Source organism: Amphibalanus amphitrite, unplaced genomic scaffold (assembly GCF_019059575.1).
Source record: "Amphibalanus amphitrite isolate SeventyFive unplaced genomic scaffold, NRLGWU_Aamphi_draft 001000F_arrow, whole genome shotgun sequence".
Lineage (NCBI taxonomy): Eukaryota > Metazoa > Arthropoda > Thecostraca > Balanomorpha > Balanidae > Amphibalanus > Amphibalanus amphitrite.
This window is the reverse complement of record NW_024882494.1, coordinates 64,056-89,402: the sequence shown is the minus strand read 5'-3', so window position 1 is coordinate 89,402 and position 25,347 is coordinate 64,056. Positions and strand designations below refer to the sequence as shown.

Genomic DNA, 25,347 nt, shown 5'->3' with positions numbered 1-25,347 from the left:
GGTGTTTTGCATGAAATGGTTTCCGAGTGAAACTTACATAAGCCAAAGGTTTGACCTTTATAGTTAGGTATGTCTTTATTGGATCAGTTTATCTAAATACAGATAAATTTTCCGCCGTTCAATGTTTATACCATTTCCCATTTATCTAAAGGGGAATTTTACTGCTCAGTGTTTCGATTTTTCATTTTACTTACCCTTGTTCGTTGATCAGATCGACTCGGCTTTCCTCGGTACTGAAGCTGAAGCAGTTCTTCACGCCGACGTCGTATGATTCTGAAACAGACAGAGGTAACTTAGTTCGAACGTTCATAATTTACTCACAAACGGCGCTTGTGTAATGCATATTGCATATCAGCCCCAGTGTCAGACGCTCCGGTCAACCGGTTGGATGTCTGCCAACGAACGATTGCCCCAGGGCAGGGTCACGTGACGGTGCCGCGGTCTCGTGATCAAGTAGGAGCCAAGGGACAGAAACAGTTGGTTGGTTGTTGCCAAGGCGGAGGGCGGGGGTGGAGCAAACAGACATTCGGTTTGAAGGTGGAAGACCTGTTGATCGATTTATGAGACTTGTCGAGATTGTGGTACTTTGATGGAATCCTACCAAAACCGGTTGGTGTTAAGAGGACTCTTAAACGGAAGTGGTTGGCACTGCCTGGTGCTCATAACCTTGACAATGACCGCAAGGGCTGCAGTGCCACTTGTCATCTTTAATGAAGTTCAGCATACCACAGTCTGTTCAACTGACAGGTAAGTCAGTTTTATCATTATCACTGACAACTTTGAGCAGTGTTGAATATTTATCCTTCATTGGTGCGCAAAGGTTGTCTCGTCGCTTTAACGTCAGAACGGCAGACTTTATCGGGTACTGTCGATACCACATAACGGTCACTGCGGTAGGAAAAAAAATTTGCTCGCGTGGTCTGCTGATTAGGGAAATCCTGCATATCCCACACTCACGCTTTAGGAATGGTTTCCCCTGACAACATCGCCGCAGATTATACTGCTGGATCACAGCGATATTGGAAACACGCAACGTGTGCACTGTGCAACAACCCACTGCGGACGGTATACAGAGGCTGGTGGAGCATGAGCGCTCCAACAAAGTCTTTCACCACGTCCTTGGAAGTGGAAAGGCATGGGATAAAGCTGTTCCCACTGAAGTTCCACAATGGCACAATATCGTAGTGAAACAAGGACAATGGACTTATCGTCCTATTGTGGTTTTCAGTACCATCCTGTAATTCCTGTACAATTTCCGGAATAATATCTCACCAGAAGAAGGGAAAACAGGTCGATGAAAAATCTTAGAATTAGAATCCAGGTGGGGCAGTCGAGGCAAGGGCATGTCCTCTTCTTTTCGGGAGGGAAGGTCCAGTGAACCAGTGCACTTCAAAGTGTATTTGTGTTCAGCGCAGTGCATTCTTCAATGTGGATTAGGTGATACTTATGTCTGCCAGTGCCACTTTCAAACAAACCACCCTCGCGTTTAACGTGCGAACGGTTTATCACTACCCTTGTCATCATATCTTATCCCGGTAGGACCAGTAAAAAAGTTCACAGGGGCCGACTCGGCATCTCCAATTAGGTGTAAATCTCGCATTCGTTCCTCCCAGTGCCGGTCAGCACAAAAACGTCTCTCTGTCACCGTTTGTCTGAGAGTAGAGTCGCGGAGAGGCATTTTCCGGGCTGGTCCGCGGGTAGTGTCGAGGTGGGTTCCTGGGAAGGAGGCGAGGAGGTGCAGGGACCGCACCTGCACTACATTAGGTGGCCACTGCGTCGACCGCTGCCACTTTTGGACTGCTTCACAGAAAATGATCAACGACTTCCTGTGCGCTGGTCGGTGCAGGAAGCATGAAGACCACTGTTTGACCGTGAAGTCGAGGTCTGGGTTGTGGCCAGCTTTATGCCACGAAATTTTACACGGCCAGTTGTATGTATTGTACAACACACCTTCATGGGCCTCCTTGTTCGTTGCACCTTCATCCAGTGAAAATCTCCCGTCTCTATAATCCTTTCTACGGAGCTAAGACGCCAGAGAACACCTAAAGGTAACCGGTCTGTGTTTGCGGTTCGCTATGGGCACTGGTGGCCTTTCCGGCCGGACGGGGCCTGCTCAGCTCCGTCAGAGGCGCCGGCTCGCCGCTCACGAGCGGTGCCAGAATCCGGCGTGACTGCCGTCTCTCGGGAACAAAGACTGGTGCGCCCTCCCCCTGACTGCCTCCCCCGCCTTACATGCGACGGACAAGGTCACAGTGGCACGGCCGTCAGCCCGGCACTGCCAGTGGGCAGAGTGCCGCCGTCCGCCCGTCTGTCACGGCAGCTCCTAAATGGGCCCGTCTGGCGAGCCGCCAGAAGGATAGCCCGGCCCCGACCGGCCCGCCGCGCTGAAAGTAACAATCAACTGCTTTAGTTGCAGAAACTGAACTCACTTTCTAGCCCGCAACAGTTGACAAAGAGTCACCAGACCAGCGGTGCTCTATGCTGTGACATTTTTCGGTCCGCTGGCATCATGGGAGCTTGCTCCCCAAGCCGGTATATTTAAGTCGCCCAACTGATGTCAGAGCTCTGTACCAATCGCCATTCCTCTCTCCCGTTCCCGCCGGACCGCGTTGGGTAACAAGGTCACTGGATAATGGACGGTCGGTGCACCGGCCGGGGCGTGAGTGAGCGTCCACGAGCCTACTGCCGCCCCTAGCGACCCGACCCAGCTCAGCCGGGGAAGACCTAAGCAAGAATCACTGCATCAGACCCACAACTTTCATCCCCACTGCTCGTACCCCTTGCTACCGCTGCAGGATGACACCCAGCTGCAGAACCCCACCAGGGCCGACGGTGGCGTCACTTTCGCTTTTCGGCAGCGGGCCCGCGCCGGCCGTCGTCATCGCGCTGCGAGCCAGCTCGGTGAAAGTGCGTCGTCGGCGGCGGCACCGGGCGACGCAGGACCCGCTCGCTGCCGGCCGAGGATGGCGGCACGCCGGCAGCTGCGGAGAAAGTGACCTCCAGGGCGGTGCTGCTCTTGACCCGGCTGGAGCGGCGCCGGCCGCTCCCGCGCCCCCGCCCCCGCCCGCGCCCCACGCACCCAGCGCCGGCCACGCATGCTCGTTACGTGCGGCGCAGACCAGCTGAGAAACACGGGCGGAGTCGGCCCGGCACAGGCCACGGCCAGCTCTATGCAGGGATCGTGGCCAGTCTCGCCCGGTGCGCAGAGTCACCCGGGGGAATTCTGACGGCTGCGACGGCACGACTCGAGTAGAGGTGGTGCAACACATGGGAGAGTTCCCACAGGTGGCGGAAGGGAGTGCCGAACGGAACTACCTGTCGTATGCCAGGAAGCCGACGTGGGACCTGACTGCCATCTTGCTGCCATCTACGCTGCGGGCTGTGCCTTACTGTGCCAACAAAAGAGAATGACAATCACATATTGGAACCTTGAGAAAGGTAGTGCGACGTAAATCACGACCAAATAAAAAGTCACTTTACGAGTGTGAAAAAACAAGATTGACTCTCTTGCTTTCTAGAATGCTAGATAAGGCATGGATGCATCTTATGCATCCATACCGTCTACGACATAAATATATCCTGATAAGCTGTATGCAGTGCATGCTAGAGATGTGAATCGGATTCCGACTTTTTGGTAATGACGTTTTGGTATATGAGGCGGGAGCTCACCATGGTGAGAGCTCCCGCATCTTATCAGGGAACGACCCACAGTTGCGAAATATCCACCTTATAAGGATGGTGAGGAGGACACCCAGAGGACGAGGGGAAGGGGAGAGGAGGGGCCATAGTCACCATAGTCACCCCGCGTGTGAAACGATACAGTTGTCGTGCTGGCTGCGTGAGCTGATCGCTCAGTGTCGTGCGATGAGACTCTGCGGCGATATTCTGCGGAGATATTCAGCAGCGATTCTCTGCGGCGATTCTCCGCGGCGATCGACAGCAGAGTTAAGCGCAGCGCGGCGTAATCAGCGCTCCGTCAGGCTGATGGCCCGCTCCGATGGCGGTCGCGAGAGGACCGCCCGGCCAGCAGGCGATGGCTCCATTCGTGCAGAAGACCGATAATGGTCAGAGAGACCGCCCGAGCCGCCGATACGGGCGACCGATGTGTCAGGGCCACTGACCGCGCCGGCATACACACAGAGAGTCAACACCGAGAGACGAGCGGGAGAAAACAGCCGCGCCACGACGGATCTCGTGATGCCCGGATAAACATCAGATTCCGTCGGTGGGAAAGGAATGGATGGGGTGGAGTTATCTATGAAGAAAATACGACGCTGATGGCATCAGTTGAAATTGGATTTTGTATTTGTTGCTGATGTAACGTTTCTCTATATCGAAAACCTGGTTACGTGACGTGAAACGAAGACTTGTTGAATTCATGTATACATAGCCGTTTTCACGACGGGCTATCCGGCGAGTACACCTAATTTGACCAAATCTGCACCTACTATCTTCTACTGCAAATATCTTTATTTTATGAATTTATTTCAGTGTTATAATCGATGATACTCTCTGATAATATGACAAAGCAGGCATATAAGCAATTAGTGCAACCCTAGGTGATAGCTACTATGAGATACACTGAACCTAATTTGACCAAATCTGCACCTAATCTCCACCAAATGTGCACCAAATGTGTACCAGATGGCCGTCGTGAAAACGGCTAATATTGCGTTTGCTATGCAAATACCATACTATCAGCACCGTGAGGCCGTATGTTGTTTCCTTCCACCCTTTGGATATCGACTGAAACTTCTATTCCTTCGGACAGCTACGGAATCACCTGTATCCACGGGATAGCGTCAGAGCTCTACTGAAGCCGGCTTAGCCCGCGCTACTGCGCAGGCCAGGCGTTCAAAGGTCGCTCAATCGCCGCCCATAACGCCCAGCTGTGGGGCACGTAACTCGGAAGTCGCACATTCTCGTCTGCTCGCCAGCGCTGCGTTCCCAGACTGTGTACGATGCTGGCCCGCTGACCTCTGGGTGGTCTTACGGGGCACCGCTGCGGGCCGCTCGGACTGGCTAGCCCGCTGCCATGTGCCGCTCGGGCCGGCCGGCAGGTTGCAGGCTGCAGGCGGCACGACGCCGGCGCGGCGAGCAGCGCGGATGGCCGGAGGCGCTGCAGAACCGCCGCGGCCCGGCCGGTTCGGAGCCCGCTCGGTGAAGGGAGCGGCCGGTCCGGTGGGTGCTGCCCCGGGCGCAGAGCGTACCGCCGTCGAGCGGCGGCCGGAGCGACTCGTCCAGGAATGGCACCGCTCCTCGAGAGGGCGCACAGCCGCCGTTCGTGGTCGATTGGCCGCCGCGCGGAGCGCCGCGCCCCCAGAGACGCCGAGATGAAGGGTTCGGCGAACTGATGTGTATCAGCGGCCAGATCAGCAGGAGGCACTTCAGACAGTGCCCCAAGGTCTCGCTGAAATTCTCCGCCCTCTCAGCCGCACGCAATGATTGATGCTGCAGCATTCTGCATTCCTACGTTGAGTAGCTCAGGGCTGATCCGGCATAAGACCTCTTTTTATCCGGCGCTATGCATGTGTCTGCTACCCTCTACACTCCTACATGGTCTTCCAATCTGTGCAAACTGAAGTGTATCTGCGTTTCTAAAGTAATCACTGATCGGAAAGATAGGCACCACAGCTCAGGTGATGTGCGACAAATGAGCCTCGTGAGTCTGATGACAAATCACCAGCGTTTAAGTGCAGTCAGCCGAAAACGGTCTGACAGGGCCTGAGCGCATCCTGAGCGTCCGGAGCGTCCCGAGCGGGCCGTCAATCACCGTCGGTTTGTACGTCATCACCATCACGACTGAGACTCCCCGGCGGGCGTCCAGAGTCAAATGATCCCACCACAGCGCGCAGTGGGCTCATGGCCGGGTCTCTGACCGCGCGAGAGAGCAAACGAGCCGGTGGTACTTAAATTCGGCGCAGCTCTCGGTAAGATTGAACTCATCAGCCAAAGGAGCTGCTGGTGACAAAGGGTATTTGCATTAAGTGTGCTACATTGCGGTGGATTTATGATACGCTCTTTTACGGGCAAGGTCTCTAGAATTTTTAGTGAACATAGTCGAGTTTCTTGTGGCCATGCCTTCATTTGCAACAGCTTACCGCTATTTATGGCTACTCACCGTCTGGTTTCGAGATCTTGACCTGGAGGTTGTAGGGTCGTCCATAGACCACCTCCTTGGCGCGTCGGCCGCGGTCCATCAGTCGCAGGGTCACCAGCGACTTGTCACCCCTGCGGGAGAAGAGGGCGAGGGTCAGCCAAGATCACCGGTCACTTGTCACCCTGCTGCAGGAGCAGCTACCGAGGGTCACCTTCTGAGAAGGACACTTCCCAGGAGCCTTGGTTATACGTACAGAGAAAGGATCATGTCAGTGTCAGTGCCAGTGTCACGACGAATTTATCACCACTGCAGACAGAGAAAAGGGGTACAAAGAAGACAGAGAGAGATGGGATGTCAGTAGCACCCGCGATTTATCACGCCACAAAACAGTGACTGAGGTCAATGTCACGCAGTGCTACAACTCCTCACTGTCCCGAGTGGACGTAAGAAGCCGGGTTAATGGCGCCTGCCGTCGTGCCTCCAGAGGTCTCCCTTCGCTGTCTGACAGGTGTTTGCCGCAATGCAGGGTTAGCACAGCTGGTCTCTGACGTACAGGTCACACGACCTCGATCTGTCCTTGCTCTCGTCTGGCCTCAGTGGACAAACAGCGGAGCTCCGCCTTTGCTGAATACTAATTACGCCATACAGGCGTAGCACGATTCTTACCTAGCCTGACTTTTGTTGAAACATCATGACGAACGTCAGATGTTGCTAAGCAGGGCACTGCCTCCTTGTTTGCGATCCAAAGTGGCTCACATCATGGGCTCGGGCGGCGTATATGGACCCGTGCGCCTTCTCTGCAGATCCGGCATCAGTAAGCCCACACGTGTGAGGCATGCACTGCTCAAGGACATGACTAAAGCGGCTTTCCTTTACCAGCGGAAGTGGGCTTCTTTGATCCGCAAGCAAAACATCCGACCGCCATGCACGTGCATTTGCCACGTCGGTTTAGCGTTCCGGCGTCTCCATAACCGCATATCAATTCGAACGATTTAAATGAATAGTACCTAAACGAGAACAGTAGACACTTTTCGGTCATCAAAATTTCAATCCTCAGGGGATTTCCATTTAGAATGTAGAATAAACAAAGTATGTAAAGGTGGCTCATCATAACCGTTGGTTCCCTTCTCGCCGTGAATTTTATTGCAGGGAAAATTAATTTGTATCACAATCTAAAAGCAGAAACTTTTTGGGCTGCTGACTTCTATATCTTGGGCGGAGACGCTGTGTTTTGAGCGGACAGGAGTGCCCTAAATGGGACGCTATGCTAATGAAGACACGGTCTCTGTACTAATGTAGGCGGTGTCCCTGTGTTAATGTGGGCGGAGTCGCCGACACCGTGTCACAACTGGTGTGGTGTCGTGTCGCGGGGCCGTCCGTCGGCGCGGTAACGGTGCCTCCTGACCGGTGTGCGCGCCGCCATTAGCCCGCTGACGGTTTCCACGACCGGCGTCCGACCCGCGGCCCATTACGGAAACCGCCGCCCGCCGCGCCGGCCGACATCGGCACCGGCCGGCCGACCCCGTCACCGCCGGCTCATCGCGGACTGACACCGGCACGGCGTCCGCTGTCAGCTCACTGGGGAGTGGGGAGGCTGGCCGGGGGAGGGCGGCGGGATGAGCTCTGGAACTGTCCGGAGTAGTGGCTGCAAATGGTGAACATGGTTCAAAGGTAAATTAAGAACTATTTAGGCCCTCTGGCAATCAGGTGATTTGTGCTCGTTCCATGTTGTTTGCCCAGGATTTCAGACTGAGCTCTAAGCATCACCATCCCTCCCAATTAGATCGATCCAACGGAAGAAACAGACCCCTGGCCAAGGTGCCGCTTCCCGTAGTCTCATGTGATCAGTCTGAGAGCTCCCTCGCCGCGGTTTGGCGAGTGGAAGTACATATAACGACTTTCTCAGTCACTGCTCTGACTGGTATAGGTATTGCTTAAAGGGACAGTATCACCATTTTGATGAAATTTGACATTGCATAGGCCCCACCTTTCTGGTCCGGGAACTGAAGACCGATCCTCGAAGCTCCACACCGTTATCCCGCTATCGCCGCTCAAAGTACGAAAGGTGTACTACACTTTGAATCGTGCTTCACTATCTTCACTGTTTAAATGTTTGCGCCGTTTTGAATTGACCGCCAGTAATAAAACTTTTACCCTGGTCATTTCATCAAATTTTATAAAGCCAAAACGTTTTTCGCACTTATTCATCACCGTTAAATTCATTAAATAGTCGTAGGCAATTTCCGCTGTTTCCTTCGGATTCTAGCGGCTCAACAAAGGAATTCCTCCAGCTTGAATCACAATCTCCCTCCAATGTATGACGTTTATCACGTGATTGTCACGTGATATTTTCTCCCATTGTTAATTGTCACGTCCAATTGTCACTCCCTCCAATTGTCACGTGATATTTTTATAGGCAATACCTAAGGCTACCTCTCCCTAAGGACAACTCAATCAGAAGAACGACCGCGTAAGCGTAGCGTCAATAATGTATTATCTGCGCCAGTTCTGTAGTAATTTTGCATGCTTCCAAACTGGCGGCCATGCTTGTATAGTGGTGGTTCGCTCATGAAAATGAATCATGAAAATGAAATGTGGTTGCAATATTTTTCACCGAGTTCGGTCCTCAAACTATGTTTTTCTGATTCAGAAAAATAAGAAATGCTAGTAAAAAAAAAATCAGCTCCATACATTGATTTTTTTTTCGATGATACTGTCCCTTTAACGACAATCTCGACATGTCACCACCGCCAAGTCTTGTCGTCCGACAGGCGGCGAGACATGCAATGGCGGATATACCTATACTGGTAATTTAGCTACAACTAACATTGCCGTGGATTTGACCAATCTCACGGCTGTGAGCGAAGTGGCGCAGTTCAAAGTGTAGATAGCACGAGAAATGCGGATACGGGTATGCGTTGAGATTGGTAGTGCTCCCGTGGAGCTTTCATTGACATCATTATTCGTTAGTGGCTATAAAGTCGTTAACTAGCGCGGAAGAGCAATGTTTAGAGAGGGCTGTCCGGGTCTAATAGAGCCGAAGTTGGGTAGAGAACCAATCACTGCTCCGACCCGGCTCCAACAGAGTGGCGAGCGGCGCGTACTCGGGCCTCCCATCACCGGTAATGCGTATCATTAACCGGCCTGGATGGTTCCCCGGTGTTCACCAGGCCTGTCCATGGACCATAACACACCACTCTGAGGCGGGCGAGCGCAGCCGAAAACGGAACGCCACGGCGGGAGGCTGCATTGTTGGTAGGAAGAGAGCGCCGGGGGACTGCAATCAAGACGAGGAAGAAAGCACGTAGAGACTGGAGCGCAGCAGAGAGGATACCACCGGGTGGTGATTCTCCGGCGGCGAGCAAAAACGACATACCACCGCTTATGGATATTGATTTCTACTATGATTTCAGCCCGATGACAACTGATCCAGTCAGTATTCGATAGCAGAAATCATCGCTAAAATTCAATCAAGTGGCAATTTCTGTTTCAAGGCAGTTAGGTACTAAACAATAATAATAGTAGGGAGCTACAGAAGTATCAAGAAGATACATGATCAAGCAATTCCCAGTAAAGATGAATATTGAATGACATCTGCCACCTAAATTCAAAAAAGCAAAATATATTCATGCTTACAAAATGTAAAAATCCAAACCCCTTTTGTAAAACTGTCTCACCTGGAGTTCTTGAAGCCAGGGTTGCCACATGTGATGACATACAGCTTGTCCTCCGCCACCTCCAGTTTCTTGTGAAACCGGACGGCAATGGGAATAGACCTATCATCGGTCCTCTGCGGCAGACAAACACAACAGCGGCGTCAAATTGGGCTCTGCGGCGCCAGATAACTGCTATCGCCACTCCTGTTTAGGTCTAATTACGAGTCCTGTCATCATCCCTCATGCTCTCATGTTCACTAATACATTTTTCCACCGAACGGAACGCCGCTCCATGGAATGTGGCCTCCGGGAGACCTGCTCCGAAACGCCATTAAACTCAGAAATTTAGGGTATCAATGCGGACCAATCAGTCTCTAAGCGAGTCTTTGTTTATGTGTAACTATCTGTTAAAATTCTGTCTAACAAAGGCATTGTTCAGTAAGGAAAACATCCTTATTTCGTGGGCTTGTACTATTGTCTTCAATGAATGAGCTACAAGAAAAATATATAAAATTTTAACATTTGAAGTCTCTAAGACTCCCAGCCGTATCTAATAGAGCGGCTGGTTTCCGCTGGCACTCACGTTGTTGCCGCGCACTCCACAGTAGTCCTCGTCGCCCTCCCCGGCCAGGAGGTTCACTCGCATGCGCGTCTCGAGGCCGCCCTCTCCGAACTGGGTGCACGGGTCGGTGCGGATGTCCTTGCCGTGGATGACGCCGAAGAAGGGCTTCTGGGTGCGCACCAGGATGGTCATGGTGCTGGCGTCGCAGCTGGCCGTCACCTGCGGCTCGAAGTCCTGGGCGTCCAGCAGCTGACTGGCACTCAGCTGGAATAAAGAGAGGGGGAGGGTGAGACAGTGGCTTATGATGTGGCGTCGCTGCATCTGCAGTAAGAAACGAGATGAGAGTTTGATAATGCATCTTGATTTAGGCATGTATGTACCTACTGCTTGTGAAAGAACTTAAATATTCGCATAGGCATCTCTCATATTCACAGCATTCTCGAGTACCTAAATGGAAACTATTCTCGCAATCTATGCAGCCTCCTTCATCCGTGAACAAAGGCCGGGGTGAGTGAGTCCGGCTCTCCGCGAATGAATCAGCGCCACAATGTCGGAAACCTCACAGAGGGTTATCCGACACACGGCAACCGTGGGCCCATACAAGTCATGCAGCCCTCTGCAGGATACAGCGGCCATGCGAGCCTGTAGATCTCAGACATGTCTCAGCAACAGTTCTTTGTTCGAGAGATGTGGAAACATGGTGTGATGCAATGCAGGCTTTTCCGCCGTCTTACGGAATAAGCCATGTGCTGGCAAACAAGTCATGCCTTCTCACTGGTGTTTTGTTTGACAATTGACAGAGTGCTAAGTGTCGTGTTTAAGAATCAAAATTGGCGATTTTACTGGTCGGAAGCCACAATCCACACGTTATTTTCACAAGCCTACATAAACAATCAAACCGAACGACTAAAAACTGCTAAAATAAGTGGTTACATAATCTTTATTCTATGTTCAGAAATGATAAAAAACATAATTAGCGCCTGATTTGATTAGGTTAGTGACCAGTTACTCCACGACAGGGGAGAAAACATCGCAAATAATGCTGCATCATACAATTATCTATCGATAGATATCAGCATCCTCTGCGTGGGTGCACATTTTATTGTAAGCTGGCGGATGAGGTCGACGCCTACCGAGTCGCCGACAGTAAATCATCCAGTGATTGCCTGGGATAGATAACCGAGTGTCTAGCTGAGTAGCTTCTCGTGTACAGAGCGACTTGATCGCAACACAGACGCACAGCGCACGCATACGAAAATAGACTTTTTGTGGTACAGGGACCCGCAGTTGCTTCTGTACACACTAGTATTTCAGCGTATTCTTTGCCTGTGACACCGATGGAGGCGAATTGGGAAATGATTGTGTGCTTATTAAAACCACCATCTGAAGGGCTTTAAACTGATGTGCTGCTCTCCTAATTCAGTGAACTTTTTATGGCTATATCAGCAAAACATTGTTTTCAGCGCTTTTTCCTGCCCCATTCCTTCTGAAACCTGGAACCGCTTATTCCATTTACTCCTGCCATCTGACGATGGTCGTGCTGACTACTAGTTCCGGCGCTAGTTACTGCTCCAGTTTTGCACCCGGCACAAACTCAGGCGGCACCGGGCCGTGGCTCGACCATGGGGAGGGTCGGACCGAGCCGACTGCCTGGGGCGCGGTTAGATCGGACGCCCTGCTGGGGAAGGGGACGGGAGTGAGGGGAGTGGAGGAGGTGGTCACGTGGTCCGTCCAAGCTCGCAGACGACCTGACGTGTCCTGCGCCCAGCCATGTTCCGTGATCCAAAATGGCACGAGAGCTGTGGAATGTCTGGAGGAGACGCTTCGAAAGCGAACTTCAGCAGCACTAATTTACCGTATTCTGTGGAGATAAATTAATATTATCTTAATGCAGAAAAAATTGTATGCCCATGTATAAGCTGTATCTTTTAAAAAGTTCTAAATAGAATTATTTTAGGGACTTATAGGTTTCGTATACACAGTGAATTGTGTTACAATAAGCCGTTTCGCTGTTATGGTTACTCACTGAAGAGTTATCCTTTTTTCTCACAGGGAATGACAATACAATAACAATATAACAATACGAATAAAACCAGACGTTTCGCACAAAAAAGTGCCTCCGTCAGTGGCAAGAAATGAGTAATTAGGCATACATGTTTTCTTTCGATAACATCGATGAAGTAGTTATCTTTATTTTTAAAGATATATTTTCAGCAGTTTTTTGAGCACATCATGGAAGCTTATAAACATTTGTGTATTTTATCGGCAACCCGGCTGGCCAGACCGAGACGGTGTCGCATTTAGTTCTCATCGATGTTAAACCTATACACTTATTTTTCTCCACTGACGAAGACACGTTGTTGTCCGAAACGTTTGGTTTTATTCGCATTGTTTTTATATTGTCATTGTCCGTGAGAAAAACATACTCATATGGACTGACTGGTCTCAGTTCATATAGAAATTGTTGCACATTCATCAACATAGATAAAATGAATATTAGCCCTCACCACACATATAAGTAGAGGTAAGTAGACCGCGCCCGCTGTTTTACACCAATAAATCGCGGCAAAGCGAAGGATTGCGACGATTCTTTGGTGCCCTGGAGTTAATCAATTTTACAACTTCCCGGAAAATTAAATAGCCCTTATCATTTTTGCATCTTGTCTGAGACTTTTAAATCCCTGAACCAAATTACCTTTAACCTGTGATTATTTTTCTCAAGATCATGTCAGGCCAGAATAGCAATTGAAAGTCAGCGCACATCTTCTGTGTGTTTCCATAGTCGTTTCGTGATTAGCAACGTGACAACATGTGAAATATACTATCTAATGTTTGTCTCATTAATTGTTGTGGGTGCCAAGGTCACGTGAAACTCAGGTTAAGGTCATTTACTTGAAATGATCTCGGTTAACTTCCTTAAATTTACACCTTTTTACTGTGGTTTTTAGGAAGTGTTGGTTTGAAATTTAGCACCCATTTTAGCATTTGAAAACTAGGCATACTTAGGTATCAGTTATAGTGCCTATGCAATATGTTGCAAGGCTGTAAGTGCTGGTTAACATTCTATATAGCCGGCAGAACGCCTAATGGGTGATCTGGCGTGACCCGTCCTACCCCAAATGCTTTGATACATCATCTTTGATCAAAGCAAGTGCAAATTCGGAGTCAGAAGCAAGCCAAGTCCCAGCAAATTTCACTTGTAGAAATTCTAGCAGGACCCAATTTTCCGTGCTTTTGGGTTATTAACCTGATCTGGGAGGTCAACTAGTGACCTAGGATCTCAGCATTGACCAGGACATACAAATAATTGGCTTTTTCTCGTCAGCGATGACCAGGACCCTCAAATCATCGGATTTCGCTCGTCACGAGCAGCACGCTCTTTTTTTATTTTTCAGCGAAGCTCTGGCTCTTTTTATCAAGGGCCGAATGGCTGAGGGTTTCTACGCCCCTCCGCTACATGTAAGACGCTGAAAAGAAATGCCTAAATAGGTGAGGGTTAAATATCGATTGCTTTTTAAGTGCCGAAGCCCGAAACACTTTAATTTACTTCGATAGCAGTTTTTAAGACCAACGAGCTCGAATAATATAACTTCTTGAACAATGTAAGCAACACATAAAATGAATCGTGAGAGAAGCGGCTCAAGATTAAGGAACTATGAGACACTTAATAAAAAAACGGCATAGATTAGAAACTGCACCTAACTTGCACTGGTTTTTAAACCTTTTCGTTGCAGACTGGTAGATTAAATTTTAGGATTGATTTCAGCTGATGCTCAAATGGAGCTATTCATTCGTTCATTCATGCGACCATCCAATTCCATTCATAAAAGAAGCCAGTGACAAAATTGTTCATTTTAGATAAGTGTGAAATACAAACTCAATAAAAGTTTAATGATACGGCAAATTTGACAGCTTTTATAATGAACAGACAAATAACTTTAACGAATCAAGGTTGCGAGCCCCAAATAGGGGAGAGTGAGGTATAGATGAGCCAAGGGGCAAGTTTATTCACCCCATGTTTCTCAGCTCCTATGGCGCTGATTGACTTGAGCTTCCATGTGCCGTTCGCTTACGATGCTGCAGTCTTTCACGTGAGACGGCAACGTTCTCACGCTCAGCACCCGGTAACATGTGGTATCGCCCCTGATAACTAAGACATGTTTTGCCTTTAAAATGAGATGGTTGTTATCTGCGGTGCATGCTTAGCTGGTGTCATTAATCGAAAATGGCCACGGGTGGGGCAAGATGAGCCATTTTCACCTGGGGGAAGATGAGCCGGATAAGCCATTGTTGTCTCCGCTGTCGAAAACCAAACTGCGCTGCGCTTGTATCTGCTTAATAAAAATGGTAGGAAATTGTTTTTCTTTGTTGATTACACAAGTTGTAAGTGATTTGCAGATTATCTGAAGGATAAAATGATTTCTTTCGTGATAGAAAACTTGACGAGTTATTGGAAGGCTTAAAACAGTCACTTTTTGATGGAGGAAAAAAACTTTGCCATAAGTATGTATGCCATGGAGTAAATAAAAGAGCCCACTCTTCGCCGCGCCCGGGAAAAGAAGAGGTTCGCTTTTTCCATCAATGCTCAACTTTCCCCACGACGTGTCTCAACTTACCCCGCCCATGGGGTAAGATGAGCAACGTGCAAGATGATTTTTGACGTAGCCTTTCAGTACAAAAATAAGCGGTATGAAACATTTCTGGCCACCATTGCATGCGCCATGACCACCCTGTCCGTCCAACTCGTAAACGCAGAAAAATGATCAGTAAGTTAGCCTGTAGCTTACGAAAAACAAAAGCGGCTCAACTTACCTCATTCTTCCCTACGTTACACAATTGAAGGCATTTTTTAGGCCATCACAGTATTTGTCAACAATGGTTGTTTGGGGGCTGGGGAGGGTGGTTACTGGCTCATAAACTGTCCCCCCCCAAATAAAAGAAAACGAAACCGATCATCCGCGAAAAGAACTATTAAGCTCGAACCAAGGTGACGAATCGATTTATAGGTATGCAGGATGACTAACGATGCCACTTTTTTACTTCTTGTGTCAAATAAATTCCATCATCTGGATAGCACGTCAACATTCTATTTGACATTTTACAACAAACGTATACTATTTGGCGCGACTAGCCTCATAAATGTTCTGAAACTAAAACCGTTTCTTCGCAATTAACTTGGGACCACGTCATCCCAGCTTATGCACGACAAAAATAAAATAATGCTTCAGGATCGCTGGCCTGAATTCGAATGCTTAAAATTTACTCAAAACCGGTGTGGCTGAGGCACTCTTCGCTACATCTCGTGACGGCCACCATTGTGTTGCATTTTTCGGTAAGCTATAAGTTAATAAGGAAAGGATTGGTGAGTGGTTTGAAAATAGCCCCCCCCCCCCCTCCACCCCCCCCCCCCTCCTTCTTCTGGAAACATTAGTAATCGAAAGATCTGGCGATGGTTTATCCACCTCCTCTGCCGCCGCGCTGCGAGGCCTCGATTCGTTCGGTATGTGGCTTCCTGAGCGGTCCTCCCCGGAGGCAAGGTGAAAGGTCATGGCCTGTATCAGAAATTTATACGTTGCTGAATATGTCTTATAGTTCTTCCAAGGCCTTGCACACCGTTTTATTATATCGGATAAACATTGCACTTTCTTGTCAATCAATACATTTAAAGAAAACTTGATCATAATCTTATACTGCGGCAATTGTAGTTCTGCTTACGGCTGCCTCTTTATGATACGGGCCACCACCACCTCCACTGCGCTGGAGCTCAGGCGTTCTACCCCTCCCCGCTACGGACCGACCCTCGGGCTAGGTGTGTTAGTACTGAGCGCAAACCTGTAGTAGTCACGTGACTTTCATTCACGTAGCGGGAACGGAAGCTATAGGCGATACCAAGGACGGGCTCTGGGGAGGCAACCGGCGCGGAAAAATGCACGATTGTAGTTTTGGAAGAATATCTGTTGCAGTAAGAGAAATTATACAAAACATACGTGCTAGGAGCAAACATGTGTTATTCCTCCATACTTTGCGCTACATTTCCTTTCTCCAATGGCCAGCACTTAGCAAATAGTAGCGCAATTCTAAATTGGTAATATATGTGTACAGTAGCAACTGCGGGTCCCTGTACCAGAAGGTGGATAACGCAGCGCATTACGTAAGATTCGATGATTGCCGATTTGATATGAATTCGAGTTTGCTAATGGTGCGAAGTCAGTCTATTTAATGCTTGTATATCACCTCCACATTACACATGTTCACATTGCTGATATATCGCTCCATTATACAGTGTCAGAGCTCAAAATGGCACGTACGTGAACCAAAACTTCGGACAATGGCAGCACATGACTGCTTACTTCTCCAGTCTACCACAGAATATGTCCTTAGCATAGCTAGAAACACTCAATTTAGGTCTCCTTTTTCGAGCCAACAGTGGAATATTACCCTCATCCCATTTAGGTGCATCCCATAATATTGAACAACGGACCATCGGTACAACGGGATGTTGTTCTAAGGTTTACAAAGCACCGTTTTCAGACCATGATCAAATTTCTTTAGCTCCCCACGACGGACCCTTCCCAAATCTCGGACCAGAGCCATGGACCACGGTCCCGGGCCATAGACCACGGTCTCGTACCCGGTCTCACCGGACCAAGCAGACACCGGCTCCGTCCCCATTCCGCACGGGACTGACGTTCCCGACCTCCGACTCGTTTGTTAACGACCACCACCGTCTGTCGTCCGGAGTGTGTTGGATGCCGAGGCACAATGGCAGCCGCGGGGCGGACTGTGAGGAGGCGGCTGCTGCGGGTAGGTGTATATCACACACATCACCGGCCCCTGCCCAGATCGGAGCGATAGCCGCCGCCGGGGAAATGGAGACGTTCGCCGATGAAGAGCTCACCAGAGGCTCGGTTATATAGCTGCTCTGGACGGGATTAGAACCCGATCGGAACGCCTTATTGGAAAGGGTGGTGGTAAATAAGGACCGATACTTTGATGTAATCAAATGATTGTAAGGTTGACGAAGTTTTTGCTGATGGACTGAAAAAGTTAATTGCTCGTTCATGTGAGCCTTATGTCAATAATCCTGAGATACCGCCTTCTTCATTATATTTTTTTTTCTGGGTATTTCGATGCATCATCGGCAAACACTACAGGTAGCTGTATTTTGAGCGTGGCTGGCGTGATGAAACGTCATTTTCCTTCATAGATCCAAACCAAGTCTGGATCCTTCACAGACCCAAGGTCTCGGCTGGAGGCCAAGCCAAGACGGTGCGTGGTCTCTGAATATCATTGACCGGAGTCGGCAGCCGCTCCCCGGTGGATCTCCTCACAGCATTGACCGAGTATTTTTTTCACGGCCGTCCCGAAAGTGCGGACGGAGCACATCTCAGTTACTCTGACCTCGGGAAACTAAGGCTCAATGGCTCTCCTGTGCACCAGTGACTACTGACTACTGTAGTCGTGACCGTCTCTGGTCATTGTCTGAGCCCGCCTCGCACACACCGACTGCGGCCGATGACGGCGGGTGATGTAAGGGGAGAGCGGCTCCTCTGCCACTCCCCGCAGTGGTCCTCCATCAGCGCCCACCGTCAGGCGATCTCCGCGGACCGGTGTGAGCAGGGGATCGCCAGTCACGGCGCCCTGGGGGTCGCGGCCCAGGTGCTAATCAGCCGACAGCCGACGCCATTAGGCTGACAAATGGCGGCGTCCGACACCGGTCCCGGCGGGACACCATCGCCGGCTGGCCGCCGACGGCCGACCCGCGCCACTTCCTGTCGGCTCGTCTGATTCCCCGCCGTCGACTTTCCGCCCTCCTCCCACCCCTCCTGCGTGTACTCCCTGCCCTGCCCTCCCCTTCCCTCCTCCTCGACAGGTGGCGACACGCGCTCCCGCTAACAAACAACCATCAAACTGTGAGAGCCGCCCTCACGCGACCGGCCGGCCGGGCGCACTGCGACAATGGCAAGATAACGCGACCGGCACTCGGGCCGCCGTCTGATCACCGAACGCAGTCCGATCGCGAGGAAGGGGGGGGGGACCTTCAGTGTAATTAGTGATCGGGGCGAACCGGAATGTGTAGTCGTAAATCGGACGGCACCCTCTGCAGCGTCGCAGTTAAGCTGGTTTTCGATGAGGACCATCCGTGTCTAATTATGAGAATGAGTACTTCTGAAAGACCGTGGTCTACTCCAGTCTTGACAAAAGCAGGCCCATTTTCGTGAATCAATGATGTCACAAGCTCGTAAGAAATGTTTGCGTAATTAATGTATGGCGTCTAAAAGCTAAAATAACAGGCGTCTAAAATAACTCAAACCAGTATAACGCCTTTTGGGGCGACTAACGGAGCGAGCGAGAGGGTGGGCCTTGCACGTGCGAAATTGCGAGGGGGTACCTCCAACTGACTTGTGCACGGCACCCTACCAACCGGTCTCTAGCGATGTGCCAAATTTGGGCACAATCGGCCCAGCCGTTCTCGAGATCTGGAAGCGGCACCCTGCACGTGCGCACGTGCAAAATGGGTCCCAACTGACTTATGCACGGCACCCTACTAACCGGTCCCTAACTGTGTACCAAATTTGAGCGCAATCGGTCGAGCCGTTCTCGAGATCTGGAAACGACCCCTGCACGTGCGCACGTGCAGCAGCACCCCAACTCTGGCACATGGATATGCAGTGCCTAGTGGGTGCCTACCTACATGCCAACTTTCAGCGCAATCGGCCAAGTAGTTACCGAGATATTGCAACAATTACAAAACTGACACCTCTTCGTTTTGCACGTGGCACGTGCATAAGGGGTCACCCACATGCATCGGGAATAGTCCAATACTTGGTAGAAGGAATGAAGCTACCCTACAAAATTTACCGCATGTAAATCGGTCAAGTGGTTGCTGAGATATAAGCCTCTCAAAAGCGTCCGCACGGCCGGCCGGCCGGCCGGCCGCTCATACTCAGAAATTTCCGTTAATCTAAGGAAAGACTACGCTCGCTTCGCTCGCTCCGTAATAAGAGCCAGCCATGCAGTGCGACTCGTGATGATAACGTACTTCCTTCCGTTGGCACACATCCGTACTGCGTCTGTGGAATCAACTGCGCACATCCTGTTTTAAGTGTTTTATAAGACAACACTGACGGAGTGAACCATCCATCGCACAGTTGGCAGAGTAAGTATCCTTGCTGTGTTCCACGCCCCAATATACAGTGATGGATCTGAGCCCAAACAGCGCACCAGGCATTGCAGCTTTCAGGAAAACAATATCAAGCAAACTGAAACGGGCGGTGATGCATCAAGTCGATGGGACCGAGTTGAGCATACATCACAGAATCGTTTTCCAATCTCTCCCTTTATCTGTTTACTGTCCACTGCGGCCCGAGCCAGCGTCCTTCCGCCAGTTTGTCAGCCCTCGCCCACCGTCTGCTGTCATCTATCCTTGATCGTTCGTCGTCTTAGGTCGTCCATCCGTTACAACTGCTTTTGTCCTACGCCGTTCGTCCGCCCATACCGTCGTGACTGTGTCCGCCCGTCCTCAGTCGTGGTTCACCAGCCGTCAGCTGGCGGTCGGTCACCATTCCGTGGCTGTTCTCCCGCGGGGTCGCGGGGTCGGCAGAGGTTCGCCGCCGCCACCGGAAGAGCCGCCGCGCCCGCACCACTCTCAGGGAAGCAGCGGTACGGCCGCCGTACGTGTCTGTGTCATGGTGCCGCCATAAGGGCCTGACAACGACCGGTAGCTGCTGCACTGAACTGCATATGGAGGTGAGTCGGGTGACATGTGGGCTGGTCATGCTGCAACTCTGATGAAAAGCTTTCGCAGACTCCGTTCGAAGCATCTTGATCTGCTTAACCCTCGCCGGACCTATTGGTTTTCTACATACGCGCCGGCCGAGGGGGGGGGGGGGGGGCGGGTACGACCCCCCCTCGCCGTTTCGCCCCTGGTGGAGCTAGCGCGACGCGGAAAAAACGAGCGTGTGCGCCGTTACGAGACGCAGAGATTGGTACCCGATTTTAAGGTCCTAGGTCAACCGGTGACCTCTGAGGTCAGGTCAAGTGCCCCAAGGTACGGTTCAGTTTTTGGTGAATTACTTCGCAAAAAACGGCCGCAGAGCGCCGATTTTGGCAGCATCGTGTTCACCTCGCTCAGGCGCGTCGAATGATATACTTTTTGTCCGGGTCAGGTCAACTTGGGGTGTTGACCTCAGGTCAAGGTCAGGTCAGCACCCCCAGGTCACGAAATTGGTCGAAAGAGGTCATGTCGCATATCATTCGATTCGGCAGGCCTTCCTGAGTCCATTGGTGGCTTCCCCGACTCGCTAGCTCAATTTGATCAAGAGTTATTGACGAAAAACTAATTTGACCTTGATGACGTCATAAATGACGTCACGCAAGGTCAACATTGCAAAAGTGACGCATCTAACCTTGCAAGGAGTGCATCAAATCACGATTCTGTGTGCTTGAGATAGTTGGAGATCGTTCCCGGCGCCAGAATAGCAGTTTGAATTTTTCCCCATTGACTTATAATGGTGAGGTCACGAAAATGACCTGACCTCATATGACCTTTAGGAAAAATCCGAGATATACAAGTTGTGGGACTCATAATGGATACTAGATCCTGCAAGTTTCATTTCCCTGTGACATCTCCTCTGGCAGTGAGGGCGTTGCGAAGTTGCGACATCTGAAGACCGTGCAGAGGTTCACTTATGACGTCATAGGTCAGTGACCTGACCTGACCCGAAAATGCAGTTGGTGTCAAAAGATGCGGCTTGGATCAAAGGTCAGGTATGCCAAGTTTCAGCTCTCTATCGCCAGCGTGTTCGGAGCTATCGCGAAAAAACCCTATGGGGGGGCGGCACCCGCCCCCCCCCCTCGGCCGGCGAGGGTTAAATATTCTGGTCAAGTATTGGAATCTGCGATGAAGATGCCTACTGCCCCATGCGACAGCCATGACCCGCTTGTGAGACGACGCTCACATCATCCGATCGGCATCCTCTTGCGACACGCGCTCTTTATCGATTCGGAGGGGCCGGCACGAGGTGCCGTTCCTCGGTCAGGTTCAGTGCTCGGGGCTCCGACACCAGCAGCTGCGTCAGGGGCGGGGTCGACACGGGCGCTCGCAGCGCGTGCCGCCGCGCCGTTCCGGACGGGCCAGAGGCCGTGACGCGCTGCTGTGACGCGCCGCTCTTCCGTGACGCGTCACGCGGGCCGTGACGCACACAGTAGCCGCCAGGCGCCTCGGTCTGGCTTCCGGCCTGTCGAAGTGGGGTGGAGTGGTTCCCAGCAGCCGTGAGGGGCCACTGTGTGTCACAAAAGTATGTCCTCAGGTAGCACCAGTGACAGGTGCACACACGGATCTTCCCTATCACCTCCTCTAGCGGTCCGTTTGCACAGACACCCGGCCCCACTCCGCACCGACCCGGCGCCCGGGCGGCCGCTAGTGAAGAGCTCCAGAGCGACGCCACGGTGACCGGGCCGGGTCACAGGTCACGGCCCGGCCCTATTTCCGTTACGGTGTGTGTGACCTGCCGGGGCGCGCCTCTGACCCAGTTCTCCAGTCGAACCGCAGGCCGCCGGACGCCGACAAAAACCCACAGTGGCGCGTACTGAGGCGACACCCTGGGAAAGGGCAGATGAGTTGTCGGCTGCCTTAGGAACCTTGTGTTCTCGGGGAGTCTGGGAGAAATTCGTCATCGGGGAGCTGGGAAATGAAATGGATACGCCGGGTTGCCAGTCTGCAGATATATCTTCACTCATTATTCATTATATTGGCCTATAGTTAGCGCATGCCGCCACGAACACCAGCTGGAGAGCCCGCTAAGGGGCGCGGTAATGGCGTTCGAGGCGACGAGTCATTACGCTAACGACGTACGGAGCAGCATGCGGCCTTTTACGTTCGACCGGCCATTGAGTTCGCTGGACTCCCGGCCGGCGAGCTATGAGTCGTGACGTCAGCACGGCTCCACAGGGCGCCATTGCTGGTCTGGGGTGCGTCACTGTTCGCAGAACAGGCCGGCCAACGAACCGTGACACGCCGCCGGCGCCACTCGACGAGTGTGAGGCGGCCGGCGCGTGCCACACCCGGGTGATCGGAGTGGGGAGGCCGCCCGATTGTGCGGTCAGTGCGAGCCAGAGCGGAGCTACGGTCCGAGACGGCAGCTCTGCCAAGGGACTCTGGAGAGCTGGGTGGCTTAGAACCGAGTTCAGGAACAGGAAATGGACCACCGACACTGCTCCGATCAGTGAAGGTCAGATCTGAACTGTTGCCGGGCCGTATCGGTCGGGCCAAGTCGCCAAATGAGCTCGATAATGACGGGAAGCCAGATGACAATGGGTTTCCGTTTCCGCCAATGGCCCTTTGAAATGCGCAGGTCCGTGACAAAATTGGCAGGCTGATTTTAGCGACGATTGTTTCGGCTGTACGGCCTACTGTAAACGTCTGTATAAGCGTGTAGTGCTGGTGTTCGCTGGAAAGGATTCGCCTTGCAATTATGGAAATTCGGTGAAACAATGCGATGCATGTGCATTCTCACTGGACAAAATGACCTCGTCAAACGAGGCTCATGCCATTCTGGTGAACAATGGTCTCGGCACTCGGGCTCATATCAAAGTTCTGCTGATCGTCCGGTCGCTCACCATCTCCTGACCGCTGCACCCCTCCACTCCCGCGCCATGTGCTGCGGCGGCTCAGTCGTGAGCGGGTGACGGGTTAGGCCGCAGCAGGACCGGCCGGCCGGGCGGGCAGCGCGACCGGGCCGGTCTGCATGTGGGCTGGCTCAAGGACGCCCGCCCGCCGCGGCCGGCCAGCTCGCCTGGCTCGGCCGCCTCCTCCTGCCATATACGGCGGCCGACGCCGCAGCCGCAGCCGCGGCCGCCGGCACCCGCCACCGGGCACAACCGGATAAAGGGGTGCCTATATGAGCCCGCCAATGGCCGATTGGCCGGGGAATGCGCGTAACTCCAAAATGGTATGCAGATTCATTGCATAAATCCATATTGTTGCCGAACTATGATGGAACGATATCACATCATTCACTTTCCTGGTTTATAAGATGGCGGGCGGGCACATGACCTGACATGAAGAGGCACACCTGGCTACATTTGTCATTGGCTCGTAGTCGTCGGTGCAGAATAGCTGGAGACTGGTAAGTAGTATGACAAGCTCCATTTCGGGAACGAATCGTAACTTGTTTCTGCGAATGACTACACGGCATTTCCTGTGCGTTTCGCGTGTTTCACCGTCGGAATATGGAATGATGTACCCACACCGGAGCGCTGCCTGAGAAATACCTTTCCTGTTACGGATTCGACTATCCAATCTCTTGATAAACGGCCGACAGTTGGCGATAATCACAAGCTATAGCGGCTTGTTTAATTATCGTTCCCACTCTGGAGCCGACGCCAGAGAGCCTCTCACGACCGGCGATGGTAAATTATCTCGCTTCGTGATCGCCGGTGTCACGCAGTTGAGCGATGATTAATGTGTACCGTCGCGACCTTTTGCCTGCATGACTCCGATACCTAATGGTGAACATTTTTACTACAAACGCCCCTGACCGTCGGAGGAGCGCCGAATGGTTTGCGGGAGTCGGTAATTGAGGGATAATTCGATAATGACTGCGGAGATTGTACTCGGCAGTGCCCACCGGCCGGGCCCGGTAGTATCTCTCCAGCATACCGATGAGTACGACTGATGTTCGGAGAGTAATTGAAATCGACGATCCCCTGAGCACGACTATCGCAGCTGCCACTTGTAATCAACTGTATCCTGCAGCTCTATCACAATCCCAAACTGATTATTGACATAACGCCCCTGCATCGTGCACCAGCGCACACAACGGAAGTAAGCCGAAGTAAGTAAGAAGTTAGTCCGGTTCTCGAATTCCCATTTGTCAGTTTGATTTGTATCTGGTGTAATCCCACTTTTTGTGTGGTATACCGTCCACATTTAATTGCTTGAAATAATGACTGACTCACGCAGCAATTCGTCAGCAGTTCGGTGAATTTTTACGTTCGCCAGCTGCGTCGAGGCGGACGGGCTTCTCGCAGTGTTATTGTCCTTGCCGGACCGTTACGTTGCAGTCTTTAGTTAGTGTACTGTGCCGCACTGCGGTCTCGAGTGTGTTGTTTTAGTATGCTGTGTCGCTCAGTCTGAAGTCTCCAAGCCTTTGTTAGTGTGTTGTGCCGCACTGTAGTCTCCGAGCATAGTGTGCTGTGCCACACTGCGGTCTCCAATCCTTTGGTTAGTGTGCTGTGCCGCATTGGAGTCTCCACTCCTTCGGGTAGTGAGCTGTGCCGCATTGGAGTCTGCGACTCTCCAGATAGTATGTGGGTAATGCCGCTCTAAACAGTCTCCAGTCTTGAGTGCCGCACTGCTGTGCTGTGCCGCACTGCAGTCTCCCAGTTTTCTGTTAGTGTGCTGTGCCGCACTGCAGTCTCCGAGTGTTGAGTTAGTGTCCTGTGCTGCACTGCGATCTCTAAGCGTTCAGTTATTGTGTTGTGTCACATTGCAGTTTCCTGGTCTCAAGTTATTGCGTTGTGTCGCACTGCAGTTTCTGAGTATTCGGTTAGTGTGCTGTGCCGCACTGCAGTCTCCCAATGCTCTGTTTGTTAGTGTGTTGTGCCGCACGACAGTCACCGCTTGTTCATTCAGTGTTATTGGAGACTGCAGTGTCAAATTGTTCGGTTAGTGCGCTGTTCCGCGCTGCAGTCTCTGAGGCCGGCGGCAGGGGACGCATAACTGAGCGCCACCGTTTTTTGATCCGGCCCCGTCCGCCGTCCCACGTCACAAAAAGCGGCGGCCCACTGGGAGCAATGCCATCCGGTCACAGCGTGCCCCGTCTCTATCGAGAGACTTCCAGGGGGTGGATACACACAGGGTCAGGTCAGGTCACCTCCCTGTCCTGTACCGACCACTCTTCCCTCGCCAAACCTGCCCGTCTCCCTAATGTACCCGAAATTGAGCACAGCTGGGGAGCAGGAGGCGCTCGGAGGTCACCCACCTGCCGATCAAGGACGCACCTGCTCAGCGGCCAGAGGACAGT

At 51.7% G+C, this 25,347-nt stretch overlaps 1 protein-coding gene across 1 annotated transcript in view; it reads right to left on the bottom strand.

Moving 5' to 3' along the window:
- LOC122369041 overlaps window positions 1–25,347 on the bottom strand; it is a 39,659-nt gene that overhangs the window by 13,473 nt on the left and 839 nt on the right. The window contains exons 2-5 of the mRNA XM_043343403.1: window positions 10,340–10,582; window positions 9,778–9,890; window positions 6,122–6,231; window positions 195–273 (exon numbers count right to left, since the gene is read on the bottom strand). Coding sequence (XP_043199338.1) covers window positions 195–273; window positions 6,122–6,231; window positions 9,778–9,890; window positions 10,340–10,582 — 545 coding nt within the window. The remainder of the gene's footprint in view (window positions 1–194; window positions 274–6,121; window positions 6,232–9,777; window positions 9,891–10,339; window positions 10,583–25,347) is intronic.